Source organism: Ambystoma mexicanum, chromosome 12 (genome assembly GCF_040938575.1).
Source record: "Ambystoma mexicanum isolate Mex_15411 chromosome 12, UKY_AmexF1_1, whole genome shotgun sequence".
NCBI lineage: Eukaryota > Metazoa > Chordata > Amphibia > Caudata > Ambystomatidae > Ambystoma > Ambystoma mexicanum.
In genome coordinates, this window is record NC_090936.1 from 1,050,393,413 (window position 1) to 1,050,408,231 (window position 14,819).

Here is a 14,819-nt window from a genome sequence, read left to right on the forward strand (position 1 = left end):
AAAACATGCCTGACTCCATCAGCTCTACAGTCTCCTTACGTATATGTGACCCTCGACCTGTTAAATATCTAAATTGCATTACAAACATCGGTTTTACATTTATTTTGAGGCAACACCATATTGCCCTGCAACTTTCGCAGGTAATTATAATTTTTGGGGGTATGCAGGTGGGGTCGGAGTAGGCTAAGGGGCGTGTAGAGGCTTGACGGAATGAAGATCTGCGATCCCTTGTTTGTGCGGCTGAACTCTGGCTGTGGTGAGAGGCATTCTCTGAAGGGCGGGATTGGCCTCTTTACAACGATTGGAAATAGTAGAAGCAGCGGCGGAAGTGCGTCGGGGAGGTGTTCCTCTGCTTTTATTCATAATGTTTCACTGCTCCTGCCCTCTCATTTCAAAAAGACACCATCTCGGAATGGTTTCGTTTTAAAATAAAAGGGTTGGAAAAAGTTGAAACGTGCACGGCATCAGGGGTCACTCTGCCGGATGTATGGCGTTGCCTTGAACAGCAGACGTTGCACTACTGGGGATTCGAACCCCGGACCAGCTGGATCCGCTCCAAATTGACATCAGGGTGAGCTATTGCAGATGTACTGAACTGTTGTCATCTTTTCATTGGCCTGCTTGGGGCAAAGCCCATTCTGAAGCTCCGTCATCGCCCTGCTCACACAGTAATACAAATTGTTCTTTTGCACTCAAGCAACTTAACCTGAACATACTGTAGGCTCAGCTGCACGTGCAGCTAATGGGTAGGCGGGAGGGGTGGGTTTCATCGTTAGCATGCCCCTTAACAGGTGCGAATGGTGGGTGATTAGAAAGGGGAGGGTTCCCCATGCTGTGGGGACAATGAATAATAGGGGTAGCTTAAAATGTTGACTTGGAAACATTGGTTGACAAATCATAGAGTTCTGAAATATATAAGTGAGAACCAAGAGTTTTTGGTGGACATAGTAAACTGTGGCGCGGCTGACGTCAGGTCCATTTGGTGAAAATTGAACAGGAACATGAGGGTCAAAATAACATGCAGTTCTCTTGCATGGCAGAAGGGACTGGATTGATCACTTTGCCGCCATTTTGGGAAGTCAAGATGGTGTACCTGTTAGGGGCCTAATTAATGACTGCAACTGTATGGTTGAATGGTCATATTCATTTGATAAAGATTCAATCTTGGCCAGCATCGTAAAGTTGAACAATTCAAGAGCATGTGGCACTGACGGGATGACACATTGTTTGCTAAAGGACAATCCAGAAGTATGGTCTGAGAATGTATTTAGGTTGTCAGAACAGGTATTTGTCCCGTGTCTTGGAACCTGGCAATAATTGTTCCAATTTACAAAAAAGGCCAGAGGGATTCCGCGAGTTACAGACCTCTCTCATTGATGGACACCTCCTTGAAAATGATTGCCAATATGGTAGTAAATGATCTTATCAAGTGGGCAGAACTGCACAGAGGTTCAGCCTGCTTCAGACAGGATATAGTAAGGGCAGAGGAAGAAGCATCAAGTGGGTGTATTTTATCCTCCTGTATGGGGCAGGCTGGTAGGGATACAGGGAGAAACCTCTACGCTGTGGCATTGGACCACTCCTTTGCCTTTGACAATGTTGATCGATCTATTTTGTGGGGAAAAGCGCCTAGGTAGGGGATAGAATTGGGTCTCTTACGTATGCTGCAACAATTCTACTCAAATAGCAACGCTAGAGTGAGGTTGAATGTGGAGGGTGACTTGTCCAGCACAATAGCAATGGGTAAGGGGCCACCACAGGGTTATGTGATTGCCCCAACACATTTTAATCTGTACATAGCCGATCTCAGAGAAAAAGCCCCTAAATGGGGCAGATATCTTCCTAAATGTGGCACATTAAGGGTTAATTGCTTCGCATACGCAGAGGATCTGATTTTCCCGGATTTTACACCAGCAGGTCTTAAGCGCTTATTCGATGGGGTGGCCTCCTATCTTAATCAGAATAAACTGATTATAAATCCAGATCATGATAATTACCAACAAGCGTAAGAGGAAAAAGTATGTTAGCATGTTAGAGGTTGACTCATTGTGTTATCTAAGCTACCTGTACACTACAAAAAATGTAAATAACAGACAGAGGACCTGACCAGGAGTTGGGCGGTATCCCTGCTGGGAAAACCGCCCAACTTGATTAGCATTAGCGCCCACCCGTCTGGCGGTATTACCGCCGGATCACGGGTTGGATGCTAACTGTTAGTCCCCATTCCCCATAGGGTAATACAGCAGGCGATAATTGCGCCGGAAATGGGCATTTGTCCAGTGTGTTTACCGCCAGCTCTGAGCTTGGGGTAAACACACCAGACTCTAGATTGGGCGGACCCTTAAATGCAGCAGTAACACCGTCACCGCCACATTTAGGGGCTACCGCCCAACTCGTGATCAAGCCCAGAAAATGAGAATAGAGGGAAAATGAAGATCATGTACCTCAATGATGAAATTGTTTAAGTACAGATTACGTGCATATTGTCTTGTTCCTTTAATAGAATTCTGCTGTATGAAGGTGTCAGCTATGGTTCTCTATGGTATAGAATTGGTCTCTGTTTACTGAAAGCGGTACCCATCAGTATTATCAAACTGGAGTTGGATCTACATTCCTGGTGGCCACAATACACACACAAATGTATTTCTTTGTATCTTAAGTGTGTTAATGCAGAGGGCCTGAGTTTAGGTTCATACTTAGGTACCATGTTGAAAACAGACTCCAACGTATTTCTCCACAATTTTAAGAAACGTTGCAATGGTTTCATGAAATTAGCTGGTCTTGCAGGGTCTGAGTCTCAGTGGGTTGTGAAAAATGAAATTAAAAAGTGGGACAAAATCTCAGATACAGAGGACCTGCAAAGGCCGAAATTGTATGGAAGTGAAGGACTCCTGTATGCTCTGATGCCTCCGCTTAGATTGGATTTGAGGAAATGTCCATTGCAACAGATCTGTCATTGGTACTGAAGGTTTGGATTAAATTGTCTACCTTCTCTGGACATTGACTCTAGATCAAAAACCCACAAAGAACTGAGACTTTGTAAGAGCGTATGGACTGAGTCACTTGATCACGTGGTGATGGAATTACAGAGACGCCGCCTACAGGACAACATTTCTAGGACCATTCTTACACTGTACATCAGCAGTTATTGCAATTAGTTTATGCAATCGACTAATGATGGGATTGCAAGTGTCTCTTTTATTGGCTCTGGTGACATTTTTAATGAACATTTTTGATGGATTGCAAAAAGTTGTCGAGCAGCGTGATGATATTTTAAAGGATGTTTTATAAGATATCTGGATTTATTGATTGAATATGTTGAGAATTTGTAAGCTGCTGTTTTAAATGAAATTTTTGAATTTGTTTTTGTATTTTTGTGTAAGGTGTCATCTATACTATATACACATAATAAATAAAATGCATTTTGCATTTTTTACACCATGTTTCTTTCAGCCTTTACACAGTGGCGAGGCTGGAATGTAGGGAAAGCGGGACATAGGTATGGGGTATTGTAGGTGGGAGGGGGCATGGCAATGGGGTTTGTGGGAAGCAGGGTGGCATGCCACACTGATGTAATGATGAACAACACTTTGTGCATTGTTTGACAATAATAGGTGCTTCCATCGGCAGCATATGCAACTATGGTCAGTGCAATATTAATGCACGGTGATGGCACAGACTGGCAATAATATGAGGCACACTAGACGTAGCCTTTAGGGCAGCGCGTGCTGATTCTGTGGGATTGTATGCTGGGTGGCATTGAGCACTGCACTGAATGGCCTTGTGTATCATGTGCTGTTATAGTTTCTACTGAAACTACAGAGGTTCACTTACAGCAGTTCCTCCAGGGTTGTATTTTTCTCCAGGCCCCTGGCCATGCCTTCTGTGCCCTCGGCCGAGATGCCAGTCCTATTCAGAGATAACACTTTCAAGCTTTTGTTTTCTTCGATGGCTTTCCAGAGCTTCTGGGCCCCAATTGGCCCCAACTTATTATTGTCCAGGCTGCAGGAGAAAGACATGGTATTCGTGAGAAACTGGATATATTGCTGGAAGGTTAAGTCATGCATATTCCAATAGAGCAGAGGCCTGATGCCTTCAGGAGAGACGCAGGTTGCAGAGCCCTGCCACAGAGAGAATGCATGCCGACTACATCGGAAAAGTGCTCTACTTAAAATGAAAGAATATGGAAGGACTCAGAGAATAAAGTTGCCAAAGAATTGCACTTGTGTTGGTTGCAATGAGGAAGCAGGAAGCGCTAGACTCAGTAATACAATACCATGCATAGTAGGTACGTTTAAAATCCCTGTTGGGAGTCTACCGAGTCTACCGTGCTGCTGTTCCAAGAGGCTCATGCAAAAGGAACACATGTTGGTGCAGCACCGACACCTATTGGTCAGGTAAAGTATGACATTTTCAAAATTCTTTGAGGAAGCCACAGAAATTCAAAGCTGTTTCATTGTCGTTATCAGTAACATTTCATTCAGGAGACGCTGGGGGCCCCCTGAGGCTCGAGGCCCCTTTCATTTCAAAAGGTTGAAAGGCCCTGACGTCGTCCCCGCTGAATATATCCACTTAATCACATCCATTAGTTTGAGAATATATTAAACACAATAAAACCATTATTCTAAAAATGACACACACATTTGCTCAAGAGAAAACAGAACCATCCACCAGCACTAAAAATGATACTCACGACAGGTTTTCAATGGCACAGGTTTTAGCCCTCAGAATGTCTGCCAAGTCTTCCACTGATTTCTCAGTCAGTTTGTTGGAACTTAACCTGCATGTGATTGCAGAGGAAATGTCGTGTTAGCGAGTATTGTAAGAGATGAAAATATTTGTGAAGCGACTTCTTTGTCACCAAAATGTTACGTCTGTTTTTTCAACTATATGTTTTAGCATTTTGCTTTTCTACGAGTTCTTTGTCTAACAATAACAAAAAAACCTCTGCTGCAACGCTCACAACCTGCACTCAGGCCAAGAGAAGCGTTTTCTGGAATGTGGTAACACACTTTTACTGCATCAACATCCAACAAACCGTACGACCGGTTGAGCGGGGGGTCTGGGGGGGGCCTGGGGGGGGGAACCAAGGTGGAGAATGCAGTTATACCACGGTCATTATAACAAGTTGAGCAATAACAGTAAAACAGGTGGCATTTGACAATATTGTCTATTGTACTGAACCCCACAATCGTGTTTTTTACCCACATGATAAAAAACATCCAGGTTCTAAAAGGGTTAGTACCTCCATTTACAATAGCGGTCAGTGGCGGCTGGCCCATTTTTTTTAACTGTAGGGGCCTACATATATGTCCCAGATATGCCCACATTATTATTATTATTATTATTATTATTATTATTATTATTATTATCATTATTATTATTATTATTATGCCACAGCGACCAAGCGTAGTAACGGAGCCCGCACCAATAAAAGGGGCTTCCGGGGGGAGGTGGGTTTTCACCAAAGAATATTATTTAAATAATGAGTTAAAATGCTGCATTTTAGAGCACACTTTTTAGAAAAATGTGGTAAAAAGCTAAATAGTTTGCAATTGGTTTTGTAGGGTAACTCATGAAAAAATCCAATAGATGCAAGTCACCAACAGTGCATAGGAGCATTTCTCTAACACATTTTCATGATGCCTTCCCCACAATATATGCCAGTCTAAAACATTTTCACACTGGCTGTGCCCATACATTTCACATTTCACATATATGCAAACATACTCATGTTTCCTCTTGCGCATAATACCAGTAAGGATACTATAAGAAAACATGTCCATGTTTGTTCTGCCAATATATGGCAGTGTCCCCATGTAAGAACATACTCTAGTTGGCTTTACCATTAAAATGGCAAAGTATGAAAACATGTCTAAACTGGTTGTACCAAATGCCAGTCGAGCTACATAATAACACATATCATGCTTGCTTTATCAAAGATGCCCAATACAAAATGTCATACCGCAATAAGAAATGTCTAGACTGGTTGCTTAAAAGTGGCGGTCTGGCTTCATAATAACTCTTATCATGCTTGCTTTACCAAAGATGCCCAATTCAAAATGTCGTACCATAATAAGAAATGACTAGACTGGCTGCATTGAAATGCCAGTCTAGCTGCATAATAACACCTTTGCTTGTTTTACCAAAGATGCCTAAAACAAAATGTCATGCGACACTAAGAATAATACCACTGATACTGCTTGCTTTATCGAAGATGCCCAATACAAAATGTCATGCCTCAGTAAGAAATGGCTAGACTGGTTGCATACAAAGTATCAGTCTTGCTTCGTAATAACTTATCATGCTTGCTTTACCAAAGATGCACAATACAAAATGTCATACCACAATAAGAAATAGTTAGACTGGCTGCATTGAAATGCAGTGTAGCTACATATTAACACTAATCATGCCTGCTTTATCAACGATACCAATACAAAATGTCATGCCACAGAAAGAATAATACCACTGATCATTCTCACATTATCAAAGCTGCCCAATATAAAATATCATATTACAATATGAAAGGGCTAGACTGGCTGCATTAAAATGCAAGTCTAGCTACATAATAACTATTATCATGCTTGCTTTATGAACGATGCCCAGTAAAAAATGTCATGTCTGCTCCATGGTGCACCAGCGCCTTGCACTCAGACATGATCATATTAATGATGAATGGGATTTTGTGTGATTACAAGGCACTGAGGGGAACAGGGGGCAACTGTGTGTCAGGAGCTGTGGTCCAAGGGTTACAACCATGACATATTTTATTGGGCGTAGATGCCAACGAAAAACTGCCATGCCTGCCCCCTGAGGTCCTGAGCACCTCACAGGAACACATTAATTGTGTGCGTGTAAGGTTCTGGGGGGCCCAGTCATGGTATTTCTTACTGGGCATCAATCAGATGCCCAATAATACATTGGGAATCGTACAAAAATGTCGACCTGGGAACTGCGACGGCCGAAAATGCCGACTTCTTTTTTCCTTTTTAACCCCTCCCTTACACCATATATATATGTGGGGGGTTTAGAGTATAATATTAATATGGGGAGGCTGCGGGGAGTCTCCCCCGCATATATATGTGGTGTAACGGGTTAAAAAAAAGTCAGCATCTTCGGCCGTCGCAGTGATCACATAGATCCATAAATTGCATTCCTTCCCTTATTGCCCTCACATGCACAAATAATCAATTGTGTGTACATGCGAGGCGCTGGGGCGGGGGGGTTAGGGATCAGGTTTGACATTGGATGTGAGGCGCTAGAAATTCCAGCAGATGTAAAAAAAGGCCATGCCTATCTATCATAGATGTCCAGTGAAAAAATGTTGTGCCTGTCCCCTGTGCCCCACAGCACCAAACACACATACACAATCAACGTGATTATGTGTGTATGCAAGGTTTCTGGGGTGCAATTCACCATTAATGTGATTATGTCTGAGTGCAAGGCGCTGGCGCACCATGCAGCAGGCATGGCATTTTTGAACTGGACATGGTTAATAAAGCAAGCATGATAAGTGTTATCATGTTTCTAGACCTGCATTTTAATGCAGCCAGTCTAGCCATTTCTTATTGTGGTATGACATTTTATATTGGGCAGCTTTGTTAATGCAAGCATGATCAGTGATATTATTCTTTCTGCGGCATAACATTTTGTATTGGGCATCTTTGATAAAGCAAGCAGGATCAATGGTATTATTCTTACTGTTGCATGACATTTCGTATTAGACATCTTCGGTAAAACAAGCATACGTGTTATTATGTAGCTAGAATGGCATTTCAATGCAGCCGGTCTAGTCATTTCTTATTGTAGTATGACATTTGAATTGGGCATCTTTGGTAAAGCAAGCATGATATGTGTTATTATGAAACAAGACCGTCACTTTTATGCAACGAGTCTACCCATTACTAATTGGGGTATGCCATTTTGTGTTCGCCATCTTTGATAAAGAAAGCATGTTAAGTGTTATTATGTCGCTCAACTGGCATTTTAGTACAAGTTTGGACCTGTTTTCATACTTTGTTTCATACTTTCATACATATTTTTTTAATGTTAAAGCCAACTGGAGTATGTTCTTACATGGGAATACTGCCATATATTGGCAGAACAAACATGAACATGTTTTCTGATAGTATCATTACTGGCCTTATGCGCAAAGCAAACATCAATATGTTCTTATATGGGAATACTAGGGTATAATGGTGCGGTCAGAATGGAAATGTATGGGCACAGCCATTGTGAAAATGTTTTATACTGGCACATATTGTGTGAAAAGGTATCATGAAAATGTGTTGGAGAAATGCTCCTGTGCACGGTTGTTGACTTGCTTCTATTGGATTTTTTCACGAGTTACCCTACAAAACCAATTGCAAACTGAGTTTATACCAAATGTTTCTAAAAGGTTTGCTCTAAATGCACCATTTTTAACGTATTATTTAAAAAATGGGGATATATTTACCCCCCTCCAGTTAAAAATGTTACCAACTGCCACTGATTCTGTCTATTCTACACCATTGTCTGTGCTGGTTTTTCTGACCTCCAAATCATACTGCACCTGTGTGAGGTGCCAGTTAATAAGTGCAGCTGGCCTTCCCAGCTCACCCAATTAGGGTAGAAAAGCTTTGGAAAGGAGTTAGTAAGTAGGCATGTATGAAGTGGTGTATGCAAATTGCACTATGGGCCTCAATCCGAGTTTATTGATGTGGGAAAAAAGTGGTGGTATTCCATTACCGCCACTTTTCTTGGAAGTAATGGAATTACCTCAATTTTTCCCAAACTACAGGTTTTGATTGAGTTACCACTGGAGGTATTATTGAGAGGTAATTCCACATATTGTTGGAGGAAAAGTGGACGATTTGCCTCCAGCGTGAGGATGGGGGTAAATCCTCAATTTTTCCTCCAGAAATTGGCAGAATGACCTTTTGGTAACTCGGCCAAAAATCACCACGGGTTCTAACACTGCTGTACCACCACTTGTAATCCTGTGGCATACCCACGAGACCAAGTGGCAGTAACAGTAACTGAGTTTTGCCGTATTCTGACAGATTTACTGCCTAACTCGGAATGAGGCCCTTTGTCTTGTTGGTTGGGTTGGAGGTACCCTTAGGGCAGAGAATGGGGATGTGTTGGAGTTGACAGAGTGATTCAGTGAGCTCTTATGGAAGCGGAGGTCAATATGTTGGGGTCCTAAAGTGGGTAGAATGTGCCCTTTGGGTAGTGAATGCAAGTGTGCTAGGGTGAGAGAGGAGTTACAATTGGCCTCATTACAAGTTTGGTGGTGTGGGAATAAATGGGAGGTAATTCTGTTACTGTAATATTTTTAGGTTATAACAGAATTACATTAATCTTTTGCCGCACCACCGAACTACAGGTTTGACCTTAAAGTGAAGGATTTTTCATCCAATATCACGCTGGAGGTAAATCTGCCACTTTAAGGCCAAATTTAGGCAGAATTGCCACCGGAGAATTATTGCTTATGGTAGTTAAGTCCTCCTGGAGAACTGTGGACTCCAAAAATGGGGAATTACAGCGCCAGACCTCCACTTGAATCCCAGCTGGTCAAGTGGCACAGTGAGTAGAGCGCTCGCTTTGATATCCATGCAGAACTTGCTAATGCAGGTTCGAATCCTTGCAAGGCTAAACTCAAGCAGCGCTCAGATACTTGAGGGTTCGTAGCGCTATATAAATGCCAAATTATTATGATAAAACCATGGGAACAAGTGGTGGTAACGGTAAGTGAGTTTGGTGGAAATTCGGCGGATTTACTGCTGATTTACCACCAAACTTGTAAATAGACCCAATTTGACTTTGTGGTAGCCTATATTGTTTATTGGGGTTAGGGAGGAGTTAGAAACTACACTTATGGAAAAAGATGTAGCTGGGAGCATGGGTACGTTGTAGCTATAGAGAAGGGCACAATGGGTGTTGTTTATTAATATATTCATTTTTTAAATTGTAGCTCTCATTCTTGTGTCAATGCGCCTTCCATTCCAATGGCCTGACCGTGTGGTTACACTAGTGGAAGGCCTTGATCACTTCTCTTTTTTGCATCCATCTAGTACATAAGCAAGTGTTTTCTATAGAGCAAACCATCTGAGTAGGAAGTTTTATTATTGGTATTATTATTATGGCATTTATTGAGCACAGAGCACTTTACGGAGGTATACAACAATACAGATCCATAGCGGAGTACTTTACAGAGGTATACAACAATACAGATCCATAACGGAGTACTTTACAGAGGTATACAACAATACAGATCCATAACGGAGTACTTTACAGAGGTATACAACAATACAGATCCATAACAGAGCGCTTTTCAGAGATAACAAAAGAACAGATATACATTGGGGGGTGGGATACAGAGGGGCACAGAGGAGGGGTACAGCTGTACTGCATGGCAGGGAGGAGAGGGATGGGCAGCTTCTAGTGAGTCAGGTGGAGTGAAGGCTGATATGATGGCCGAGTTCTTAAGGCAGAGAGATTCCTTGAAGAGGTGGGTCTTGAGTTCTTTTCTGAATTGTATGAACATGGGGGCGAGGAGGTTCCACAGTCCTGGGGCGTAGGCAGAGAAGGTTTGTTTTCTGGCCTTTCCTTTTTGCAGTGGTGGATTTCAGGTCTGCATGTGTCCTGCTTCTGGTGGTGCGCTGTCCGCCAGAGCGGCTGAGTTTCTCTGCAAGATAGCTGGGTGACTTGAGGGCGACTGCCTTATAGATCATGCAGCAAGACTTGAAGGTGATTCATGCATGCTTTGGGAGCCAGTAAAGGTCGATGAACGCTGGGATGATGTGGTTGTATCTGGGTAGACCCTTGATGAGGCATGCAGCTGTGTGTAGCACACTTCTCAGGGGCACAGGGAAGGACGATGGGAGGCCTCTGAGGTGTGCAATGCCCCTATCCAGGTGGTATAGGACCAGTGCTTGAACAGTGGATCTAAAACTGTATGGAGAGAGGAAGGGATTGACTGTTCGCAAGAAGGGTGAGCCATTATACAAAGCTGTCTGAGTTTACTTAGCTATGTGTTTCTTGAAGGAGAGGTGTTTGTCGATGTGGAACCTGAGGGACTTGGCACAGGAGATGAGCTCAGGTGTGAAGCCCTTAGAGTTCATGGTTGAAAGCTAGGTCTGTATTTCTGGGTGTTTGGTGTTGTTAGTGAGGAGTAGGAATTTGGCCTTTGCTGGGTTGAGCTTGAAGTATGCACTGGACATCCAACAGTGGATCAGCGAGAGGCAGGTTTTGAGCCTATGGATGTCCTTGATGGAGTTGATCTTGAGGTATAGCTGTGTGTCTTCAGCTTATTGGTGGATGTGGATGTTGTGTGTGGCTAGGAAGGCTCCCAGCGACTCCATGTATAGATTGAAGATCACCGGGGAGATGATGGAACCTTGCGGGACTCCACAGGTGAGGGTAGGATTGGCGATCTAGAAGAGTCCATCTGAACAAACGGCTGGTGGTTGGCGAGATAGGACTTGAAACAGAATAGGGCAAGGTTGCTGATCCCCATGCACCGACGTAGAGTGTCTGTAAGTGCCTGGTGGTTTAATGTGTCGAAAACAGCTGAGAGGTCAAGTAGAACCAAGAGGCGGGGTGGCCATCATCAAGGATGTTGAGGGCGTCGTTGCCAACCTATATGGTTACTGTCTATGTGATGAATCTGGGTCTTGACCCAGATTGGTAGGCTTGGAGAAGATTGTTGGTGTAGATATGTTGCTGCATTTGTGCGGCTACTGCTTTCTCGATGATCTTACATTGGAAAGGAAGATGAGTGATGGGGTGATAGTTGCCTAGGTTGCCGCGATCCAGAGTGGGTTTCTTTGGTAGAGGGAGGATTTGTCCTGTTTTTAGGGTTGATGGGAGGTGCCTTGGGTTAGGGAGCTGTTGATGATCGCCACGTATGGAAGGAGAGCTTTTGTGGGGGGTCTTGAGGATGGGTGCTGGGAGGATGCCATCTCTATATGATGTGGCTCTGTGAGCAGCCAGAGTTTCTACCAGGTCCTCTGTCGAGAGTGTCTTGAATGTTGTCCATGGGGTAGAGATTTCACCAGGAGCGACGTGAGGTGGGTCTGTGAATGCAGAGCTGGTGTCTATGTGCTGGCGAATCTTGCTGATTTTGTCGATGAAGAAGGTGTTGATGCCAGTGGATTTTTCGATGGCGTGTGGTATGGCAGGGTTGGGTAGCGGGTCGATGCAGTGCTTAACTGCTTTCATTGTTGGCTTCTGTTATGGTGTTCTGTTAGTAGGAGACCTTGGCTGTGTTGATGAGTTGTCAGCTGTGTGCTCGGAGTTCCTTGAGGAGCGCCAGGTGGGATGTGGTCTTGGAGGGCACCAGGTTTTCTTTTGTTTCCTGCTGACTCTTTTGCTGAGGTTGAGTTCTTACATGTGCCAGGGGGCTGATCTTTTAGGATTGCAGGTGCGTTATTTCAGAGGCGTGTCTGCCAATGGAGGCTGAAAGGGGGGTGTTGAGTGCTTCTAGTAGAGAGTCACAGTCGGTTGGGGGTGTTGGGTCCATGTGAGGTGGAGGTTGGCGAGGTTGTCCCTGAGGTCTTCCACCAGGAATTTCTTGAAGGACCTGAAGGCTTGTCTGCTGGGTTTCTACTGGGAGTGCTTGACTGGGGTGATGGGCAGGATGTTGAAAGGCATGGCTAGGGGGTCAGACCAGTCAAGGGGGAGAGAAGAGCTGTAGTGGAGGGAAGACAGTGCAGTGATGATTAGGCAGAGGACGTTACCTTTCTCGTGTGTTGGGTTTTTCATGTGATGTGTGAGGCTGAGGGTGTCGAGAAGACAGAGGAGAGCTTCCTTCATCAGTTTGGTGGACTCCATCTATTGTACAATAGAGGGGGTAGACACACCAGTCAGAGAAGAGGGCTCTCTGCCATTCATTTCTGCACTACAATGTTTTGCAATTTTCAGAAGGACATTCTTATCAGATGTGCACTGAAGGAGACCAACTTTGTGGGGTTTTGAGTGGACTGTTGAAATCACAGTCTTTTCCAGGGAAGGGATGTGGTTGTGCGATAGGAGCCTACACTGGCAGGAGGTCAATGCTGGTGTGATGTGCTTCATCTTACCTAGAAACCATGTATGCTTACCATTAAATTGGAGAGGGTGTTCTTCAGTAGTGCCAAAGAAATGATATGCTGGCCCCGGGAAACTTCATTTATGCATCAAATGCGTGCTTATGTTTATGTTAGGGCCTAAAGCAACTCTGTCCTGTTTCATAGACATTTTGTAAGGTTTTTACATAATCTAGTGTAAAACACAGTTCCTCCTCTACCCCACTTTGTCGAGATTCCCTGAAATGGTTTATGAATGCTTCTACCACCTCTGGTTTACACAACAGGGGTTTCTTTCCTGCAACACTTCCACTGTAGGAGCAAATATGGTGGTTTCTCCAGATTTCTTTATTGTCCAGCATATCTTTAAGATTGAGTGGCCACTCCACTCGGAGGGAACCACCTCAAAAGAGGAAGTGTAAGAGAAGATGTTCCCTGAAGCAAACATATAATATAAAATAGCCAACTGGAAGCCCCTTGCCCAGGTGGTATTCTCCAGTATATCTCCATTAATCTGACCATTCAGTAAGTGTAAGTCTTGTGAGCTCATCAATACCAGCCAAGCCCCTTTTAAACAGTCTGTAATATTTCATGCAACGTTTCAACAAACTATGTTTAAATCATCGCAGATTAGATCCGCTTTACAGACCTGGTCTGAGAGACAGCCATCTATCAGTTCAGTTCAGCTAAACTCTTCATCGGGCACTGCTTCCAATACCAATGAATTAATACAAATGTGGCCGTATCAGGATAGCAATCGCGATCCCAGACTATCTTTACTGCTTGTATATAAAGACTGTGAATTTCAAATCCAACTAACTCTATTGCTAAGCCATTTTTCTTATAGTTATCAATATCCCCAAAACTGGTCTACCTCTAGACCCCTGCACAGTGGGGTTCAATAGGATAGAGACACCGTCTAACATCGGGGGAAATGCACATCCGCGGTTCCTGTAAAAGTAAGATATCATAATTGTCAAAATGAAAATCTCCTTGTTGGCAAAAATGGGGAGAGTCACGGGTGTTTCAGGATCTGACAATAGTATCGTTAGAAGTTTCATTGGAGCTTAGCTAATAATTTTTAACCACCAGAGCCTCCACTAACCAGGACCAGCTCATTTCTTGATTAATGCTTAGTGTCTCTAAAGCGTCCATCAGTACCGTTCTAGGTTTTATATTCAGTCTGCTACATGTCACCTGCAGAGGGCGATATATACACATACCGGACAAGCATTCCACGAGCCCTCTGCCTCAGTACCCCTAACTTCATAATTTGAGTTCACACAATCCTTCTCATGTTGGTTTGGCCCCTTATTTGACCTTATCTCCTCCATAGCTAAATTGCATACCCCGTATTTTTTCTCTATGCGCTTCGAAAATATCAAATATAAATGGTAGCAGCAAAGGAGCTGCCTCTAGCAGGGTTTGACTCACTAAACTCTGTTCAATATGGAGAAGTATGCAATCTAATTGCATTTCATTTTAAAATTCAACCAAACTTATATCTCTAGATTCAATTGATATTAACCTTGGGATGAGATAGAACAAATTAAAACATTGCATTGGTTTAAGACTATTTGCTCTTCAACAATTGGTAGCCCTTCCAAAAATAAGCAATTATCCCAATTCCCCATTTTCTTATAAGTACACTCAATCATAGGTTTACACTCTACTGTGCTAAAATCCCCTGCCAGGGCTGGCTTTGCTCTGCCACATTCTAGATCAGCTCTGCATATTTTTTGTTCTATTGTCAAAAAAAGTAGGGACTAT

At 43.3% G+C, this 14,819-nt stretch overlaps 1 protein-coding gene across 2 annotated transcripts in view; it reads right to left on the minus strand.

Moving 5' to 3' along the window:
- The window catches only part of LOC138514228 (NLR family CARD domain-containing protein 3-like), a 159,130-nt gene that overhangs the window by 37,379 nt on the left and 106,932 nt on the right, over positions 1-14,819 (minus strand). For both annotated transcript variants that reach the window (XM_069629577.1, XM_069629576.1), the window contains 2 exons: positions 4,694-4,780; positions 3,835-4,002 (listed from right to left, as the gene is read on the minus strand). In XM_069629577.1, the coding sequence (XP_069485678.1) occupies positions 3,835-4,002; positions 4,694-4,780 (255 nt within the window). The remainder of the gene's footprint in view (positions 1-3,834; positions 4,003-4,693; positions 4,781-14,819) is intronic.